General features: G+C 31.4%; 1 protein-coding gene across 1 annotated transcript; it reads left to right on the forward strand.

The window, feature by feature from the left end:
* Positions 1-3,912: 3,912 nt before the first annotated feature.
* LOC148283806 (uncharacterized) lies at positions 3,913-13,723 on the forward strand. The gene is made up of 2 exons (XM_088243201.1): positions 3,913-3,920; positions 12,882-13,723. The coding sequence occupies exon 2, from the start codon at positions 12,886-12,888 to the stop codon at positions 13,633-13,635; it is 750 nt and encodes a 249-aa protein (XP_088099327.1). The 5' UTR covers positions 3,913-3,920; positions 12,882-12,885; the 3' UTR covers positions 13,636-13,723.
* The last annotated feature ends 7,308 nt before the right edge of the window (positions 13,724-21,031 follow it).

Consider the following 21,031-nt stretch of genomic DNA (forward strand, 5'->3'; position numbering starts at 1 on the left):
CGTAAATTTAAAATATTTAATAAAAAAGAAAACGACGTTAAGTATAAAAAATACCATAATCGATTTTCACATTTAATAAAAAAGAAAACGACGTTAAGTATAAAAAATACTATAATCGATTTTCGAAACTATTGATTGATTACTGATCGAAAAATAGAGATACGTTGTAAATAAATAAACAATTTAATTTGACAAATTAATCATAATTATTATCGACAGGCTAAAAATGTTAAGCCATTTTTTAGCATTGGATTTTATAATTTTACTGCCAGTTTCATTTTATAACGTAATATTTATTTTGAATCAATCGTCAATACGTAGAAAGTTCCAAGCTGTGTTAAAGTACTGGTCTCAGTAAAAAAAAGTTAACCCTCGGCTTGACACTAGCAAAAACATCCAGGTGCTTAATTGGATAATTATTTTTTTTAGTAATCAAAAGAAAAAAAAAACAATAAAATATGCACCATTTAGCATTGAAATAAATTAAGTTAAAGTTTAAAACAGCCTAACTTTGTTTATTAAAAAAAAAAGCCTAAATACCAGTTTTTTTGCAAATCGTCGTGATCAATACTAGAGAAAATAACAAAATTAGACTTCCATTTAGGAAAAAGGCAAAGTCACAAAATTCAATTTTATTTAAAGCAATTAAAAAGTATTACGAAATGGAAAAAAATAATTATGAAGAAAAAAACATATCAAAATTTAAAATAATGGTCAAGACATATGTGATAAACAATTTATAAATAAATATATTTGCAATGTTATTATTAGAACACACATAACAATATGTATGATATGTGTGCCCTACTTTAAGATTTAAATAAAATAAAATAGAACAGTGATAAAGGTGCGAAAAATGAGACATTGACTTTCTTTTATATTTGATCATAAAAAGGTTATATTAAGGGTTTATATTCCAGCTTTACAAAATATGTAATATACCTAACTAATCAAATTATATATTTTGTACTTGTCAAGTTCTGACATAAAGTTCTAAAAAAATTTGACCGCTCTCATACAAAGTTAAAGAAAATCACATGCCTCGTTGTTCTACCATCATGAAGAAATGTTTGACTAATTTAACACAAGTCGACCTGTGTATTAATAAATAAGAGTAATGATTCGCAATAAAACAGTTTTTTCAATCTCTTGTAATTTTAAAATTTATTTCTGGCTTAAATCTATCAACCTTTCGAGTGCCGATACAATGAATCGATAGGTTGGTATCGATACCCGATGAAGCGTTACAATCATCATTCCTCCGCATGATTGCACAAGATGGATGCCCAGTGACCAGTAAAGCTACCAGTATTTAGTTATCGTTCCCATACTGCTGGGAGTTGTCTGTGTCGGGCGAAACAACTGCGTTGCTAATTGGTATTATGCTGTCGCTTTGTGAAACGTTTTCGTATTCGTTCGAGAGGGAAAAAATGGTGAACTAATTATTATGCAACAGCGAAGTCAGCAGCTGAACTCTGCCGAGGAAATAAAAATGTCAAGACGGTTGGCTGAGTAATGTTGTCACCGAGTATCACTTTCGTTACATTTTGCACGCCACTTGAAATAGGTTCTTCTAACGCGATCATTTTTATTCAAGAATTTAACGCCTGGAAATACATTTCAAATAATAATAATATTGAGTCGGGTTGTGTTCTCGTTACCAAGTTCCGTACTCTGGATAAGTCTTAAGTTCGTTCCGCGCTTTGCCACAACTCATCACTAATTGGATGGTGTTATGCAAAAATGTGTTAAGCCACACCAACCTCAAACTGAGATAAATAATGTTTAACATCCCGATGGCTGCACATTTTTCAAAAATATGATAAATAATTAAGCTTGGCTGTTAAGCTTAATGTATAGAAGGTACTTTATATAACAAAAAAATGACAATTTTTTTATACTTATTATATTATTATTAATAAATAAAACTTTTATTTTATTGGTTGGTTGGAAAAAATTGCCATTTGTCAATGAGCCCACAAATGTAAAATTGACATTATGAACAAAAAGTCAAATAAATCAAAAATATTAAAAAATGTTTTCAAATATAAAAATTTAACAAAAATGGGGGATAAAACATTTTAACAGAATGTCCTAAAAACTATTACCTCTTTAATAACAATAACGTAATGTTTAAAACAGCCTTACTTCCCAAAAAATATGTAAATCCCTGTGTTTTATCGTTTTCTTAAATGTAAAATTATCAATGGAATATATTTGATTACTATGGAAATGTTTTAGTAAAAAAATAATAAAATTAAATAATAGCTTCATGTTCTAAATCAGACGTTAAAAAAACCTGCGGATTAACTATCAATATCAATCCCCAAATTACAAAACAGTAGTTGCGGTTTGTAGTAAACAAAACTCGTCGGCAATTCTGGCAAAGAAAGCGTCTATTGCGGAGTTAACACATTTTTCCAATATTGTTATCACGTCTTAATTCGCAACAATACGTTAAGCATCTTAAAGCAATGTAACATTATTTTTAGTCCATTTTTTGTTTAACACGTCGAAGTATTACAAAGCATTTGTAAGTTTAAACTCATCAAACTATTTTTACAAAGTAAGAATACCACTTTCGGATCATGATTCTGAAAATAACTAATTTTTTCGATATTGCGGGATATCTTTTTGCATAAAACCGTCAAATTGAAAATGGTGATTAGAACTCAAAAATAGGTGGCATGTTTAGTTTGCCAAGTCTTCTATATTTCATTCTTGATACTTCACCGCCTCTGTTGAAGAAAATCTACAATTTATTGATTTTAAAATATCTACCGATATTTGAATTTCGTATTTCTGTAGGTACCAAAATTTGAATTTTCCTACTCAAAATGTTAAATAACTATTTTATTTTCTTCAATGATTTATTTCTTAATCTTATGATCTTTAGGGACAAATTTATTTTCTTCGTTGTTATGTTAAGCAACGGATTAACTTTAATATTTAATTTTATGGCCTTAATTTAGTATTCGTACCTAAATAAGTAATAATGAAAGTTATGCTGAAATTAAAATAGCGAAGAATTTCATCATCATCACCATGTCATAATCGCTCCCTAGTTGGAGCATAGGTGTCCACAGAGATCTTTAGGGCATCTCTGTCGGCTGTCAGCACCTGTGCATCCTCCCAAATGAGGTTCGCGTTCCGCAGTTCTGACATGAACTGTCGACGAACAGTCATCAGCAAACGGTGCATAGTTTTTAATTTAATCGAGTGTGTTAAAAGCATTCTATTGAAATACAGTAGACACCATACATGACAATTCTACTGTTTTTTATGGCTTCTCAAAAAAATATCAAGCTTCGTTTTTGCTTTTCTGTAACCTCGCAAAATGCCGATTTGAAAGTATACGTAGGGACCATCGAAATAATGAGTGAATAAAAATAGTTTCCTTATTTTAATTAAAGAAAACAAAAATATATTCTGGCACAAAAATCACACAGATAAAAAGACTGAAATTCTATACTGAAACCTTTACTGAAAAATATCGATTATTTTGTGATTTTACATTTAATCCATCTTTGTTTTAAATTACTAAAGTAATGGTTTCGAAATTCCTTTGCATTTTTTCAACTACCAATTTTCAGTAATTTAGAAATATTTAAAAATAACAATATTTGGACATTAACCCTGTCTTTTGATACAAGAAACGTAGGTACATTACAAAACATGCAGTACAAAGGCTTTACCGACAGGTTGATTTGTTCATGTCAAGGTTTACAATATTATTAGAGCAATGCCAGTTTCCTAAGTTCAAACAACGTGGAAGGAAATAGAATTGGCCAAGTTGTTGCTTTACAAAGTTTTACAATGTCTACCAGACAAAGAACTACAAACTGAATGATAGCGGCGACAAAATTTACCGCTTTTATATTAATATAATGCAAAAGCAAGGAGAGAGGGGAAACGAAACTGTGAGTGCATCTCATTTATTTGTTTAATCCATTTTGAAAGCTTGTAATCAAATAAAAAAAAATATTTAACGCAAAAGCCAACACAACATCTTGTAGAGCAGAAAATTTTCATTCTAATGACTAACCTTTACCATTTTGCTTTACTTTTAGTGTTCATTTTAAAATAATAAAAAAACGGACACAACTTAAAAAATAATAAAATAAACCAAAGAATAATTTATGTAATGGTGCTTTAAAAAACCGTTTAATTTATTAACAAATTACAATAGAGATGGAAAACATATTAGAGAAGGAATATAGGAGTTTACGATTTTGCCAGTTTTTTTTTTATTTTTATAATTTTTTCTCCTTTTTACAATATACAAAAGAGGTAAATCAGAGTATTCAAATAAAAATAAAGAATGAAATACATATTAACAGTGAAAATAGTAAACAAAAATCCCACAAAGACATGGCCTGTTCGTGGGTATACAAGAAATATTTATGAATTTTTTGCTCCTATAATTAATAGACATTTTATATATTTTTGTGTAATATTTTGAAATATTTATGTGTAATATAAGAAAAAGAAAAGAACATATACTGTAAAAGATTGGAAGGTACTTTTTTATTTTATAGTAATTGAAAAAGGAAATAAAAAATCTTTAAAATATTCCTTATTATTCAAGGGCAACAAACTACATCATAGATAAAAAGAGTTAGTATCTTTGGTTTGAGTGCAGGATGGTCCGTGTTTTTTAAAAGAAGGAAAATTTTGAAAGTTTGGGATTAATGAAATATTATCAGTAAAAAAATAATTTAAAAAATTTGGGCCAAAAAATATGCATGTCTCTGTGCTAGCCGCGTTTTACCAAGTGGTATTTTTAGCACACGATTCCTTCTTAGACTATTTTAATTACTTGTAAATAAATTTTGGTTCTTAAACATACATTTTAAACATTGAAAACAATATATTTGTCTTATTTCTAAAAGTTTAGGTTCTTGGAACAATTGGAAAGAAGGAAAAGTACGATTTTTGTGAAGCATTATTTTTAAGGTACATTTTTGAACAGTATCTAATGGTTTAATATGGTTGTTAAAAGCTCCCCCCATCGAATTACTCCATAGGAAAGTGATGGCCGATTTAAGTGGCCACTTTACACACCGTGTAACATTCACCTTTAAATTATTATTTTATTAAGTTCACGAGTACGTTTGCAATGCATACTCATAATATCTTATTTTCTATGAATTTTAAGGCTATTATATGGTATGTCGTATTAGGTACGTAAATATAAGGGTATAAGAAGCACCCTTATATTTACGTACCTTATACAACTTAGAAATCTCCATTAAAGGAGTTACTGAGATATTTGCGAAAAACTTTTAAATAAGAATTGTGAGATTTATATTTATGCTTCACATCTAATTCAGTTGAGAATGCTAAGTTTGCGGTGTCAAGTAGTATAATTTAAATCTGTTTTTGCAAGATTTAGAGACGGTTTCGAATTACGCTATTATTTAGGTAGGTAGATTTTTATGTATAGTTTATTTTGGCATCAAGTCCCGGACGTCCACTTCTGACTGTTTGTCGGCAGTTTATGTCTGAACTTTGGGGCGAGAACCTGACTTGGGAGGACAGGAGATGGCAGCCGATAGAGATGCATGGACGTTCTTTGTGGATACCATATGCTCCAACTAGGGAGTGGTCATGGAATGATGATGAATAGTATAATTATCAATGCATTCAAAACAGGTTTCAATTTTTGATTTTTTGTTAAAATTTCACACGATCGATATGAAATATATATTTAAAATTGTGTTTTTACGCTGAAATATTTCATAGTCTCTGGACTGGCATCTGAAGCGTGAGGGCTGATCACTTTACCTTCGTGTAACAAATGATCAAGGTGAGCTGCGGTTAGTATAGGTACCAATGCAGATGCACCACTGGTTGGTTATAATTATCTAAATAAATAAATTAACTGTCATATTAATAATATGCATGTTTACAAAAATATGCTCCTCCGACTTATGATTTTTTCTTTTTATTCACAAGTAAGGACAGGGTTACTTAATTACGTCGAATTGTGGAGTGGTGTGTTGGGAAGCTATCTGGCGCATACCACTTCTATGCATTTTACATGGTAAGGATTACTATTAGAATTAGAAGTGGTCTGTCGTGGCGAGCCACGATGTAGCCACGAGCCACGAAAACGATTTTTAAGTCTGCCCCAGAATGATGGAGGGGGTCATGGCGGGTCACAACACACGAAACGTCTCTTTAAGCTCTTTCCCATTCTTTGTTATGAATAAATTTATTAAATTATTATTTTTTTACTTACGCACCCTGACACATTCATTCAAACACGCAAATACACCCTCATTCGCACACACATAAATACAAACGTCGCACGCGTACAATTATGTAAACTTTTTTCTTTTAAATTATGTATTATTAGATTAATAATGGATTTCTAAAATTGGCGCTAGTATTGTTAATATATTTCTACTTGTTAACAAGTGTAATATTAAAGCTGTAAAAATTCCGAACAAAACAAAACAAATTCATTCATTCATTGAGTCACTGCGTCATATTGGAGAAACAAGGGTCTTAATAACAAAATACGTTTTTTTACATTGAACATTTTATGTATTAAGATTTAAATATCGGTTCTTTTTGCATCAAAATATCAACAATAAAACAAAATCAATCCTTAATTATTATTAAGTTTATTAAGACAATATCAATAAAAAATATTAGATAAAATAATATCTTAATTTCAAACTTTCATGTCAATGATAAATAAAAACGGCAGAAGAGCCCTTAACACACATTACCACTCCACAACACGACACAACAATGTATTGTAGGTATAGTAAATTTATGAAATTTAAAAAAGCTATTCATTGTCAAAGAATTTGTAAAACTTATGTAGTGATCTTTATTCACTGGATTTTATAGCATATTTATCATAAAATAAATAATTTATTTTATTTTTTATTTTTATTTATTTAATTTTACAATACGCCCAAGGGGACTTTTACAAAAAAATATACAGTTAAGTACAAACATAGTGCGTAAAAATTTAAAAGATAAACAATACATTTAGAAACAATAAGAAGCATACTGCCATGCAAAATAAAAAGTGAAACTTTACATAGTAAAAAGAAAAAATAATTTTATATGGATATAATAAAAGTAATTGAATTAAAAAGCAAATTGTAAGTAACTTGTAAAGAATTCAAACAAAAAAATAAATACATTTTCATATATTTATAAGTGTAAAAATAAATATACAGGTAACTACAAACAAAGAAAGTAATAATTGTATCAATACACAACACATTAAAAGAAATAAAAAAAGATTTTATATACATGTAGAAACAATAAAAAGCAAACTGCAATGCAAAATAAAAAGCGAAACTTTGCATAAAAAAAAAAAGATTAAAAATATGAATATAAGAACAATGTTAAAATTAAAAAACAAATTGTAAATAACTTGTTAAGAATTCTAAATATATATATACACACATATATATAATAGTTTATTAACAAAATTACAATATCTTTATCAATTACATTTTTTATGGTAATAGATATCTCTGGATTATGTGTAGTCTGCTTATTTAGGTACAACCTGTTTTAAGGCAGATTTTTTTTTGTGTGGGTTTTTCTCTACACAAGCCAGTAACCATTTTTTTGTAAATGTATTGAATTGGGTCAGATTTTACAATGACCGGGCAATACATTCTATTTTTAAAACATATATATATATATTATTTATTTATTTATACAATAAAATGGCATACACAAATGTATTGTTGTTCCCGCAAAGCCGAGGAGTTTAAAAAAAATAAGGATATATTTATGTGATTAAGATTCACTTGTTCTTATTAATAAGTTTTTGATGATTTTTAAAAATGTTTTTAAGTTTTTTTCCTCTTGTTTTTCACTAGTTATTAAGTTAAACAGTTTTGGTACTTCATTTTGGGACCCAAAAGCCTAAAATTAATTTGCCCGAATTCATAGTTTGTGGTAGACCCTATGACCCATTCTCTTGTTTGATTCCTAGTAGTACAAGAGTGTTCGTTTTGTGATTTAGCGGAATAGTAAACATTTACAAACATCATGGTTCTATGAAATATATATGACTATAAAATTACTTTGTTTTAAACCAATTATTTTATATTTTTTCTACCGACCGGTTTCAAAGCTACACAAGTTTCTTTAGCAATGAATACTTTACTAATGAATTCAATCGTATTTTATTTTTACAGTGACTACTAAATATTACATCGATACATATGAAGATAATAAATCAAATCTTTTTGTCATGTTGTTATTTCAAAGATAAGAAGTGTGAAGCGAGATGGATACGTTATTTAAAACTAGACAGGAGTGGACTAAAACAAAACCTATTCCTTTTTTTTCTTATTATAAATGGCTTTTTTGATAAATGACCTTATGTAGCTTTGAAAAACGGGTCGGTAGAAAAAATCAAAAATAAGTGGTTAAAAACAAAGTTGTATCATATTTATTCTAATAATGAATAACCGCAAAGTTAGTTCTTTGAATATAAATTAATTCAAATTAAGAAAAATCTACATATTTGTAATAAAACATTTGAATTGTATGTTTTTTTTTTATTTGCTGAATTTTATAGAATTGGTTTTAATGAAATAAAAAAAAACAGTTTTTGTCAAAGAGTAGTAGTTTTGTTCACTGAAATTTATCGTATTTAATAGTTCTTTGTCTAAAAGCATGAACATTTAAAAAACGTATTTTGTACTGAATTATATTGTACCAGCATGCATACATACGGCGGCCTCCGTGGTGTAGTGGTCAAGACGCTTGACTCACGCACGGAAGGTTCCGGGTTCGATTCCCGGTGAGAACACAAAAAATAAAAATGTGATTTTTCTCAAGCCTGGGTGCTCTGTGATGTAATTCACCAGTGTAATTAGGCCTCCTGGCCTGTTGTGGTGCAAAAAAAATGTTTTAAAAAAAAAAACATAATATATAAAAATAAAAATTAAAAGTACTTTTTCAAAGAACTTGTAAAATGTATTTTTTGGCACAGGATTTACAACTTACATTTTCGCGATTCTTTAAGAAATCTTTTTTTAAAAATAAACATTATGACGGTGTATAGTCAGTATATTTATGAGAATATTATGGATGTGCGTAAAAATATATCTCTCTTTTAAAAAAATAGCGACAAACCTCATCCCAATACTAGAAGTAAAGACAAATTGGTAATTCTGAAATTAAAGCCAATTAAGGTAAACACATCGTCTGTGAGGCACTGCAATGTCCTAATTATGACGGACAATAAATTCAAAATGTTTGTAAAAGGCGTACTTCTAAAAAAGGCCTATTATGGACTAAATGAGTAGATGGAAGATAATAGTATATGGAACCGACAATATTATTTTATTTGTGTTAATTTATTTGATTATTTTTAGAATGTTTAGTTATTTATTGAAACGATTTCTTTGTGTTGTTTTGTTTATTCATTTATATATTGACATTCAATAAGCGTGTAAATTATACCTTCATTGAAGAAAAATTAAATAAAAATAATAATAATTATAATTTCCCAGAAATGAATATTTAAATAGGTGCGAAGGTTTTCACGGTCACTGTTATCAATATTATGTATCTTTTTTGGGTGATACCGTGTATGTTGGATTTGATCCGACGTTTCGGCTACCATTGCAGGAGCCATCTTCAGGGAAAACAGCCGAAACGTCGGATCAAATCCAACATACACGGTATCACCCAAAAAAGATACATAATATTGATGAATATTTAAACCAAATATAATATATATTTATAAATGAAATACGTAATAAATAAAATAATCATGCCTTAACTCGCCATCACGATATACTAGATACCAACACAATACACGAGAACAGTGTGATCCTACCTTAACTATTTTTTATGTTTCCAAATGAAAAAATGCCTACCCAGATAAACGACGCAATTTATACTTTATTACACTTATGCCGAATAATGAAAATACATTTTCAAATTGCGAGTATAGTCAATGGTTCGTAACATTATAGTTTTGATTACTTTTGAGAGAGTAGGCATTTAATCAATTATACCGTCTAGACGTGGAAAGTAATATTTATCAAGACTTTAAGTAATAGCAAAGGTCATTAAATTGTTTTAGCTTTAAGTCTGATACTCTATTTGATTAAAATTATAAAGATTGCCCTGAGACGTTTAATTAAGGAGAAATATTTTGTTTATTTTCAATTTACGACTTGAAGAGCAATTAATTAATGAATAATTATTTTTGTCCACTTTTTTAGAGTTGACCAACCCATCTTCAGGACAAAAAGTCTTGAATAATTTTCTTGAATACTATATGTTATGATATACCTACGATACCAAACAAGGTAAGACAAAGATAAAAAAATAACGAATTAAAAAAATGGACTACAGCAGTGTTTTTCAAACCCTTTGAATTGCGCGTAGAAAAATAGTTCCCAAAAGATAAACCCATAATTATGGGATTAATCTTTTGGTGACGTATGTGAAGACATATATGAAACATTCACGTCCTATCACTTCTTCACATTATTTTGAATAATCCCACTTCGCATGTTTATCTGAGAGAGCTCTTCCAACCTCTATCACAACACGGACTATCTCTTCGCTCTAGTAACGAGAGAACCCTTTTAATAATTTGGGGCCCTTCTGAATCGAACCACCTCTTTGATATAGAGAAGGATCAAAAGCGATTTTTGCGGTACTTATATCTTAATAGTAAATATCCATCCCTGTATCCATCGTTTTTTAGGATGCTGGATTATAACACACTCGAATAACGTCGTCAATTTTTTCTTGGGAAACATTTCAGTTAGCTGATTTCTGAAGTATAAATAATCTCAATATCATATAAGAGATCAGTTTGTATGTTCCCAATAATAACACTAGAGCGAGATCTCATGCACTGTTTTACACTCCCAGAAGCCGTACAAACGCAAGTCAGAATTCATCCATTAATAGGGCAATTCGCTTGCTGAATCTTCTGCGGATAATTTGGATCTATTTTTCTGTACAGTTTAGCCGCTATTTACTTTCCATTCATTAACATCTGACTTATATTTACAGTCTGCATTACGCGATGGGTTAAACAGCTCGTAAAGTAATGCAAACTATAATAATTGTGAAGTAAATTTCACATTTTTACAATATTAATACATTATAAAGAAAACAAGGTATTAAAATATATTTTGTCCCGATAAACTATTCAATAATAGTTTGTCATCGGGTGCTCAGACATTAGTTTTAATCAATAATCAAATAAAAGAGTACAGACATAATACTTTATACGAATAAAATAATGAACATCTATTATTTTGCTTTTGATGCTTTGAAAAATATTATTAAGAGGAAAAAAAATCTCAACAAAACCAGATAAAAATGGTTTAAAGAAATATTTTTTTGAAAAGTGATAAAATAGAGTAAAATAATACAAAGAAAATTAGCATCTCTGCTGTAATATACTATTCATATTTAAAGCATTAACTTTGTGATCAAACATTGAAATTAATTAATGCTAGTAAATTATTGATTCATGACTACTCATGTAAGTGACTATAAAAATATTATTTCACACATACAATGTTTCAGAACTACAATATTTCAAACGTCTGTTTACTTTTTTGCAAATATTTTTAAACAAATACAATCGGCGATTTCACTAAGAAATAGCATTGTTAGTGTTAGTAAATTTTAGCTTTTTTGGAAGCCAATTTCTTTTTCATCATAACAGCTGCTTGTTTTTTTTAACCATGAAATTTTGAGTTATTTGGTAACACGCTGTGCGATATAGATTTTTCATGCGAATATTCTAATTTTCACATCGCAATCGATTTGATATTGTCGATAAAGTTATCGACATCTAGCTGTGATCACAGGGCTGGGAGGGGAGATTTCAAGTGTGTATCGTCGCACAAAAAAATCAATGCGCCATCTTCAAGACCAGTTTTATACAGCTTTTTGCATTCGACACCAAGTTTCGTTCAGAATTACTAAAAATGAATTATTATATGAATGATATGAATTATTTCTAGAATAGATTATGCATTAAGTTTTTTACGGTAAATAGTAAAATGAACATAGATATTTGGTACTGAACGAATTACACAAAATTCATTATCTTTTAGATACCTAGTTTACCAATAATCATTCCACGGACGTAATTTCTTTAACTCGTAATTCCAAATGTAAGATATCAAAAAGGAGAATATCCTTAGGTCGCGATCGTCGTACGCAAACATCGTGTGATTTTAATAAGAGGTTCAGTTTATGAAACCAGATTAGTGGCAGTACTAATTAAATAAACGTGTCAAATGATGAATTCGCTCATAAATTGTTTGCATTTAGTTTCCTCTTAGCAGCGCGTTACACCGAATTACTAAATAAAATGAAAAGTGTGGCAAACAGCGAAGTTGTCACAATGGACGATGCCGACTCACTGAGCCATAAAAACGAGAGAAATACTACTCAGCGGGTTGCAAAAAATATATAACACAACTGCAAGACAATTTCAATATGATCCGCTGCTGTGGTTTACTTAGAAGAAAGTTCCGATATAAATAGTGGTTCCTCAACGGAACAAGTCAGTTCACAACCGACTCCCATTTCCATCTCATACCTGAGAGCTACAGACAAAGAGTAGGTGTTACTATTACATTAATTTATTGGGTTCGATCACATTATTGCCTATCTAGTGACGAGTGTTTACACCAGTGCGCAATTTCGACAAATTGGAAAAGTGCTTTTCTTTTAACTCGCAACAAACCGTTTAACCAGTTTTAAATTTGGTGCCAAAAATGCAATTACAACGTTTTCATCGCTAAATGTTAATTCAAACTTCACAAATGAAATTTTCTAGTACATAGCATCTAGAACAAGTCTTAATTTTCAGTGCTCCTACTAATAATATTGTGTTTCAGGAAAATGCGGTTGCTTTGGCTGGTGACGCTAGTGGCAGCTTGCCTACTAGCGGCGACGTGCAGTGCACGGGAGGAGCAAGAGCAGGAGGGAGACCTGGTGGCGGCCGGGTCACACCACCACCACAAGGACAGCCACCACGAGTCCGGGGGCGGCCACGAGCACCACGCCCACCACCACTCCAAGCACGGCAAGAAGGGCGACAAGGGCCACAAGTCCGGCCACCACTTCGACAAGGGCGAGCACGGCCACCACGGCAAGGGCCACCACGAGGGCCACTACGCGGAACACGGCGGCCACAAGAAGAAGCACCACGACGAGGGCCACCACCACCACGGGCACCACGAGGCCAAGAAGGGCCACAAGGCGGGCAAGTTCGGCGAGAAGAAGGGGCACAAGAAGGGCTCCAAGACCACCGGCTACCACCACAAGTCGCACAAGGACGAGTACCACAAGCACCACAAATTCTACGACGACTTCCACAAGGGGGGGCACCACGGGAAGCACGGGCACTTCCACGGCCACCACCACAAGAAGGCGGGCGGCCACAAGAAGGGCGGCCACCACAAGTCCGGCTACCACGACGGGCACCACGGCAAGAAGGGCCACCACGACAAGGGCCACTACGACGAGGACCACAAGGGACACAAGGGCCACCACGGCCACGAGGAGCACCACGGCCACCACTCCGACTACGGGAAGAAGGGAGGTCACTCCGGCGGCAAGGAGTACGGTTTCAGCCACGGCAAGCACTGAATGTTTCTGCCGCGGAAATTCTCATCCCATCTGACATCTTTATTTGTTACAAATTGTTGATTTTTATTTTCTTTGTTATTGTTTCTGATGCAACTGTTAAATATTAAAACATTTATTTAAAAAAACAGCTTATAATTTAACACGTTCCAAAATAAACCGGAAGAAAAAATTATGTGACCAAAAAGCGTCCAAAAAAAGATCGTAGAATATCAAGAAACTATTCTAAATAATGATCACCACTACACAAAGAAACTGGGAGAATTTTCTAACCGTAAAACATATGGCAGCCTCCGTAGTGTAGTGGTTAAGGCGCTCGAGTCGCACACGAAAGGTTCCGGGTTCGGGTGAGAACACAAAAATTAAAAAATGTGGATCATCTCAAGCCTGGGTGTTCTATGCTGTAATTTACCACTGTGATTGGGCCTCCTGGCCTGTTGTGGTGGAAAAAATGTTCCCAAGTACTTACGACGAAAAAAACATAAGTAAATACAAATAATAATAACACACTACACTTTAACGGCCGATGAAATCAAACATAAAATACAACTTAATATTAATTTAACAAAATTAAAAATCTAAATAGCTTTAAAATAAAAAATACGGCCAACTTTAAATTATCTAGATTAATGAGTACCAGACGTTATACGGATATGCAGAAATCCGGATAGTTGGATAAACCAATAAATTAGAGCAATGTTTTGAAATAAATAGCATAATTTATTGAAAGATCACTTTTTAGTTGCTTTTCAAAGAATACACATTTTTAAAAGTTTATTCACAATATTGGAACGAATGCAATATGAATTATTTTTTAATTCAAAGGAATGTTTATTTTCTATCAAATGATTGGCAAAATTTGAATTATCTTTATTATTAGACCATGATTGTATGTGCTCTTTTATGCGTGTTTTAAAGGCTCTACCCGTTTGTCCTACGTAGCATGTATTTTTACAGTCGTTACAATTAAGAAGGTAAGTTCCTGAGTTGGAAAACTGAATAACAATGAACTCCCATCAAGAATTTTAACTTAAAAATGATTCCTTTGCGCGCGGTGATGTAACATCGTGTTATTACAAGCAGAAGACAGAATATTCTAAAGTTCAGACATTTGTAAAAAAACATGAAGACATCCTTTTTAATAATTTCTTTTTCATAATTTATAAAAAAAAAAACATATAATTTAGCCCTGCTATACCAAAATAAAAAATCATGAATACGTCACTAATATTACACGCGTGCGTTCCTCATCTCTGTCAATAACCGTCTGAATCTTTTCACGCAACACCGGCCACAGAACAGCGTCTCTGTCTTCCTTGTTATGAGTTAAATCTTCGTGCTCTCTTTTATTCACATGTATTGCTGTATCGGCGGACATTCATTCTTCGCGTAGCAAGGATAAATATTTTTTGTATTAAAATCCAGCATAGTTATACAAATTTTACTTTCCGAATTCGGTGTGAAAATGTCCATTTGAAGATTACAAAAAATTTAACTGCATCATTAAAAAAATAAGAGAGAAATATCAAGTCTTGTATCGTATGTAGCCTAAGTGTGACATCACAGCCACACAAGAGTTATCAACAAACGTGTTATGGAAGGTTCCGGTTTGCGCTCGCAATTTTGAACTTAAGTATTTTCAGCCCGTTGCATTGCTGTAATCTGTAGCTAACTTCGTGGTCAATATTCATAGAATGGTTTTTCTCCGTATGGGCGACTCTATTGGGTTATTACTCTAAGAAAAATATTTTTTCAAATAACGATTTTATATCTAGAATCCTGAATTGCTTGAGCAATGGGGCAGTGGGAAAAGCAGACGGTTTTTTTAATGTAACTTATATAATAAATTTTTGTGTTTTTTCGAACTGTAAAATATTTGTTTTAAAAGTACCACCCGTAAAACTTACTTAAACATGTCCAGAAAAGCTAATTGTTTTGACGAAGAAACTTTATTGTTTATGGTTAAATCTACTTTTTAAAATTTACTGATAAGGATATGGATATTTGGTAATCCGGGTGATTGGAGTTAGATAAATGGAGTTCTACTGTACTTAGGTACTTAAAAAATCAGTAGCATTTGAAGATTTTGAAAAAATCAATTGTTTTGTGCTAGGAATAAATCGAAAATTTAATAATAGTTAGATGAATAGAAATTAGCATATAGAAATGAGGTTTCCATAACACAATCGGTTCTGAGTTTCCTTTTTCCGCCGAGCAATCTCATCATCCTCCCGACTTCAACTAAACCGGGTAACAATACGGCGATGACATCTCGCTGCGGAACAAAGGAAAAACGAGCGAAGAAATACGATTGGGGGTATTGTGTTTAGTGTTCTGTAGTGGCGGGCAATAATGCGAGCGCATAATGTGGGTAAACAAATCATTTAGGGAGGCCTCTTGACTTGCCACTCAATTAGTGTGAAGTGGGGAGGCTGGCGGCGGAGGAGGGATGCAGCCTATAGCGCCGAGGGTGACCGCCTTCTTGCGGAATAGATATCAAATCTCACCCCAGGGCCAGGATTGGGGATAATATATATCACATTATTTTCTTATTGACCTTTACTTCGCTAACATAATAAACATACCACTCAAACATTCCATAAAACTGGATGGGTAAGAATAGAAAATTAATACACGGAATGCCTCGCGTGCATTTCAATTTTTATAGATTTTAACTTGTAAAAATTTAAATCACAAAAAAAAATATCACTATATTTCATGTGCACATGTTTATATTTCAGGAGTATGAATAAAATAAGATTGGACGCTTTCATAAATATATTTTTTTTTTTTTATTTGAAAATTTATTTATAAACCCTTACGGATTATTACATTCATTTTACATAAAATAATATGTACATTTTTCATTCATACTCTGTTGTTCTAATTTCATTTCATTCATAATCTAGGCCACGACTGAAAGTAATTATTTTATTTTATTTTAAACATGCTGGACACAATACAAGTTTATTTTACAATAAAAGGTGTATCTTTTATTTATCTGAATGCGTTAATTGATATCTTAGTTTAAATTAAAACTGTTAAATTGATATGTTTATAAAACAAAGTAATTTTATTTATTCCTTTAAATTTTACCAATGAGCTACAAAGTTAGTGCTACAAACATCCAAAATATTATATCGGCGAGTACGGCCAGTAAAACAAAAATGTCATTAAATAACCCTGAAGAGCGCAACGTGAGTTGCCGAAGCTAGTCGGTTGTGATAATATATAAGTGGTTCAAAAACAAAGTAATTTTATTTATTCCTTTAAAATATAACAATGAACTACAAAGTTAGTGCTACAAACATCCAAAATATTATATCGGCGAGTACGGCCAGCAAAGCAAAAATGTCATTAAATAACCCTGAAGAGCGCAACGTGAGTTGCCGAAGCTAGTCGGTTGTGATAATATATAAGTGGTTCAAAAACAAAGTAATTTTATTTATTCCTTTAAAATATAACAATGAACTATAAAGTTAGTGCTACAAACATCCAAAATATTATATCGGCGAGTACGGCCAGCAAAGCAAAAATGTCATTAAATAACCCTGAAGAGCGCAACGTGAGTTGCCGAAGCTAGTCGGTTGTGATAATATATAAGTGGTTCAAAAACAAAGTAATTTTATTTATTCCTTTAAAATATAACAATGAACTACAAAGTTAGTGCTTCAAACATCCAAAATATTATATCGGCGAGTACGGCCAGCAAAGCAAAAATGTCATTAAATAACCCTGAAGAGCGCAACGTGAGTTGCCGAAGCTAGTCGGTTGTGATAATAAATAAGTGGTTCAAAAACAAAGTAATTTTATTTATTCCTTCAAAATATAACAATGAACTACAAAGTTAGTGCTACAAACATCCAAAATATTATATCGGCGAGTACGGCCAGCAAAGCAAAAATGTCATTAAATAACCCTGAAGAGCGCAACGTGAGTTGCCGAAGCTAGTCGGTTGTGATAATAAATAAGTGGTTCAAAAACATAGTAATTTTATTTATTCCTTTAAAATATAACAATGAACTATAAAGTTAGTGCTACAAACATCCAAAATATTATATCGGCGAGTACGGCCAGCAAAGCAAAAATGTCATTAAATAACCCTGAAGAGCGCAACGTGAGTTGCCGAAGCTAGTCGGTTGTGATAATATATAAGTGGTTCAAAAACAAAGTAATTTTATTTATTCCTTTAAAATATAACAATGAACTACAAAGTTAGTGCTTCAAACATCCAAAATATTATATCGGCGAGTACGGCCAGCAAAGCAAAAATGTCATTAAATAACTCTGAAGAGCGCAACGTGAGTTGCCGAAGCTAGTCGGTTGTGATAATAAATAAGTGGTTCAAAAACAAAGTAATTTTATTTATTCCTTTAAAATATAACAATGAACTACAAAGTTAGTGCTACAAACTTCCAAAATGTAATATGTGGTTAACCATTATACAACCAGGGTGTTCCTAGCGGGAACCTGACGAAACCATGAAATTATTGGGCAAGTCTCGTCAGGGCTATAATTTTTAATAAACCGTTATAAACTTAAACGGTTTTCTTTGATTTAAAAATAGGATTCAATAGCTAAAAACCTAAAATAAATAGTTTAAATAAACTGTTGAAAACCCGACGACCCGATGTTTGAAATTGTAATATCGAAAAAATAGCGGTATTATAAAAATGGTCTGATACTCTATACTCTAGTACAATAAAAATAATGCCAAAATATGATATAAATACATAGGTAGATTCTCGGCAGATCTTTTTTTTTATTTCCCAATTTGCTCTAAACGTGATTCCTATTACGTATCTGAGCTCTATTGAGGGTCAGCTTTTATATGGGTGCATCTCAAGACACGAATTGAAACCCCATTTAGGCAGGGTGATTGTTGTCAACCGCATAAATATTATTAGATGTAAGTATAACGCGCAAAGAGGAAAATCACACAAAGCAGGAAAAACGATTTATATTTAAATATCTTTAACAAAAGTAATAGACAATTTTGCGTTTGACTTCCGTGGCCCGTTGTACTCTATAATATATGATATTATTACCATGTTATATTACTTATATAATATAATAAGGGTATCCATAATTCGAAAGATTAATTTCATTTTTCTTGTCCTTTTAAAACCGCGTATTTTTCTTAAATTCGTTGTTAAATTACGTCTTCAATTCAAGTTTAGTTCAAACCTTTTTAATGGAATAATGTTTTTTTTTATTTTTATACAAAAACATTTTGGTAGTTAAATTTCTACAGTATATTTTTAGCACAATTTTAATGTCGTCAAATGGCCAGTGCAAATTTTCATTAGCATGCGAAGCTTAGCGTGTAAAATAATATTGCTAATTGCTATTCAAAAAAATTAAGTTTGGTGTTTTATTTTGTTGTTATTTTGTAAACATATTTCCTTATTAAAGTTTTTCTTCATCTCTGTAAAAAAAACTTTAATCTTTTTTTTTGTTGAAATATTTTCGTTCTTGTGATTTATCCAAACATTTAAATTTTGGTGCCATTTTCAACAAGTTGTAAACAATTTATTATTAAAAACTGTTATTTATGAATAATTAAAAAAAACCTTTTAGGGTTATATAAACATACATGCATATTATAAGGTCAAGTCATGCTATGTCTCATCTGGTTAGTCTAGTCATCGTGTGCTTTTTCATTTTTATTTTAAATTTGTCTCTAGTATAATTTTCAAGTAGTCAGGTGAATAATTAGTGTTGGAGTCAGTGGTATAGGGTACACTGCAGATTGAATAAACACCTTGCTAGAATGAAACATTTTGAAACTTCTAGATGTAGATTATGCAGTGCAAATGCTGACAGTGAGACCTATACACATTCCACGAGAATGTGACGCTTTATGTCTCATTATCCTTTATTAGGCACATAAATAATATAACTAGTAAATCTCTAAAAATGTTAGGCTTCGTGTTACGTGTGACTAAGGAATTCAAAAACATAGGCACTTTGAAGTTGATGTATACTTCATTAGTGAGAAGCCAGTTAGAGTATAACTCTACAATATGGACTCCTTACTACAACTGTCACCAAAATTCTTTTGAAAGAGACCAAAAAAAATTCTCACGGTAAATAAATTTTAAACTTAGAATCAATCATGCATTTTTAAATTACGATTTTTTTACTAAAAACATTAAATTTGTTAAAACTTAACGATAGAAGAAAAATTATAGACCTTTTAAATTTATTCAACATTGTAAATTCAATATGGGATTGCCCTGAACTGTTTATCTCATCAACTTCAGGGCGCCTGGAAGAATGACTAGACAGGTGCCACCATTTTGTAGTAACAATTCACGGACAGTGTATACTTGTAATGCCGTATTTAACAGACTTCATGAACTCAGCAATAGTTATTCCCATGTATCTGATATATTTAGTGTAAGGTAATGTTCCTATAGAACAAACCTTTTGAACTTTTTCAAAGATGGTGTATAGTAATTATATTTATTTATTCATGCATTTCATAATACACACAGTTTTTTGTTCACTTTGCCCAGCTGTATGAAACAGTACTTATGATTGTCTTGTTGTATTACTGTAGAATGTTTTATTATTTAAAGTTTCTACTGAATATGTTGTATGATTATAAGGTTAATTTTTTAAATATAAATCTTGCATACCTAATTTTTTGGTTTAATTTTTTTTTATAAATCTTAGGTATGAGGAAATTTATGTTTTTTTAAAAAAATATATACATTAAGCCAAATATGTTAGCATTATAAATTTTTGTAAAAGGCAGATTTGCCGTGTATGTTAATAAAATAAAATAAAAGAAGTTGCATCCTCGAGGGACCACTGGTTAAACCTGAGGATGTTAGAGCGCTCGCCCCACCTAATAACCCGAAACTTGAGCAGAATTAGAACACTCTTCTCATCAGCCGGGCTCTTCAAAGACCTGGGTTTGGAGAGCGAGAACGAATTTACGGAGACCAGTCACAATGAGGCAGGTCGCAGTGACATCAGGAGCTTATATAGCACTGACCTCCATTTTTCAGATTAAGAATAAAAATCTGAATGATCCTTTCTCAATCATATTAACTAATCATAGTTTGTAATACTCAATACTTTTTCATACTCATAATAGCTTAGAATAAAAATAAATGTTTCTTACACATATGTTTTTTTCGATTAAGTTTGACTTAATAGTCTTAATACCATACCGTTTTAGGTATTTACCATACCTAGTAAGGAAATACGGTATCTAATATGTTTGCTTATAATTTAATTTAAATTAAATTTTACTTACTTGTACCCTTATCACTGTTTTGCAAACATAACATATTGTTGTATTATTTACTATAATAAACGCCGATTTTCGACATTAAACTGAACTTTTAATACACCAAAAATTTTATTCTGCTTTTGTAAATAAATA

The sequence above is a fragment of the Micrasema longulum genome, unplaced genomic scaffold (genome assembly GCF_059751315.1).
Source record: "Micrasema longulum isolate JH-2025_06_02 unplaced genomic scaffold, ASM5975131v1 h1tg000195l, whole genome shotgun sequence".
Lineage (NCBI taxonomy): Eukaryota > Metazoa > Arthropoda > Insecta > Trichoptera > Brachycentridae > Micrasema > Micrasema longulum.

Excerpts from the sequence above, each read along its gene's own strand:
- LOC148283806 (XM_088243201.1), top strand. The coding sequence starts at position 12,886 with ATGCGGTTGCTTTGGCTGGTGACGCTAGTGGCAGCTTGCCTACTAGCG.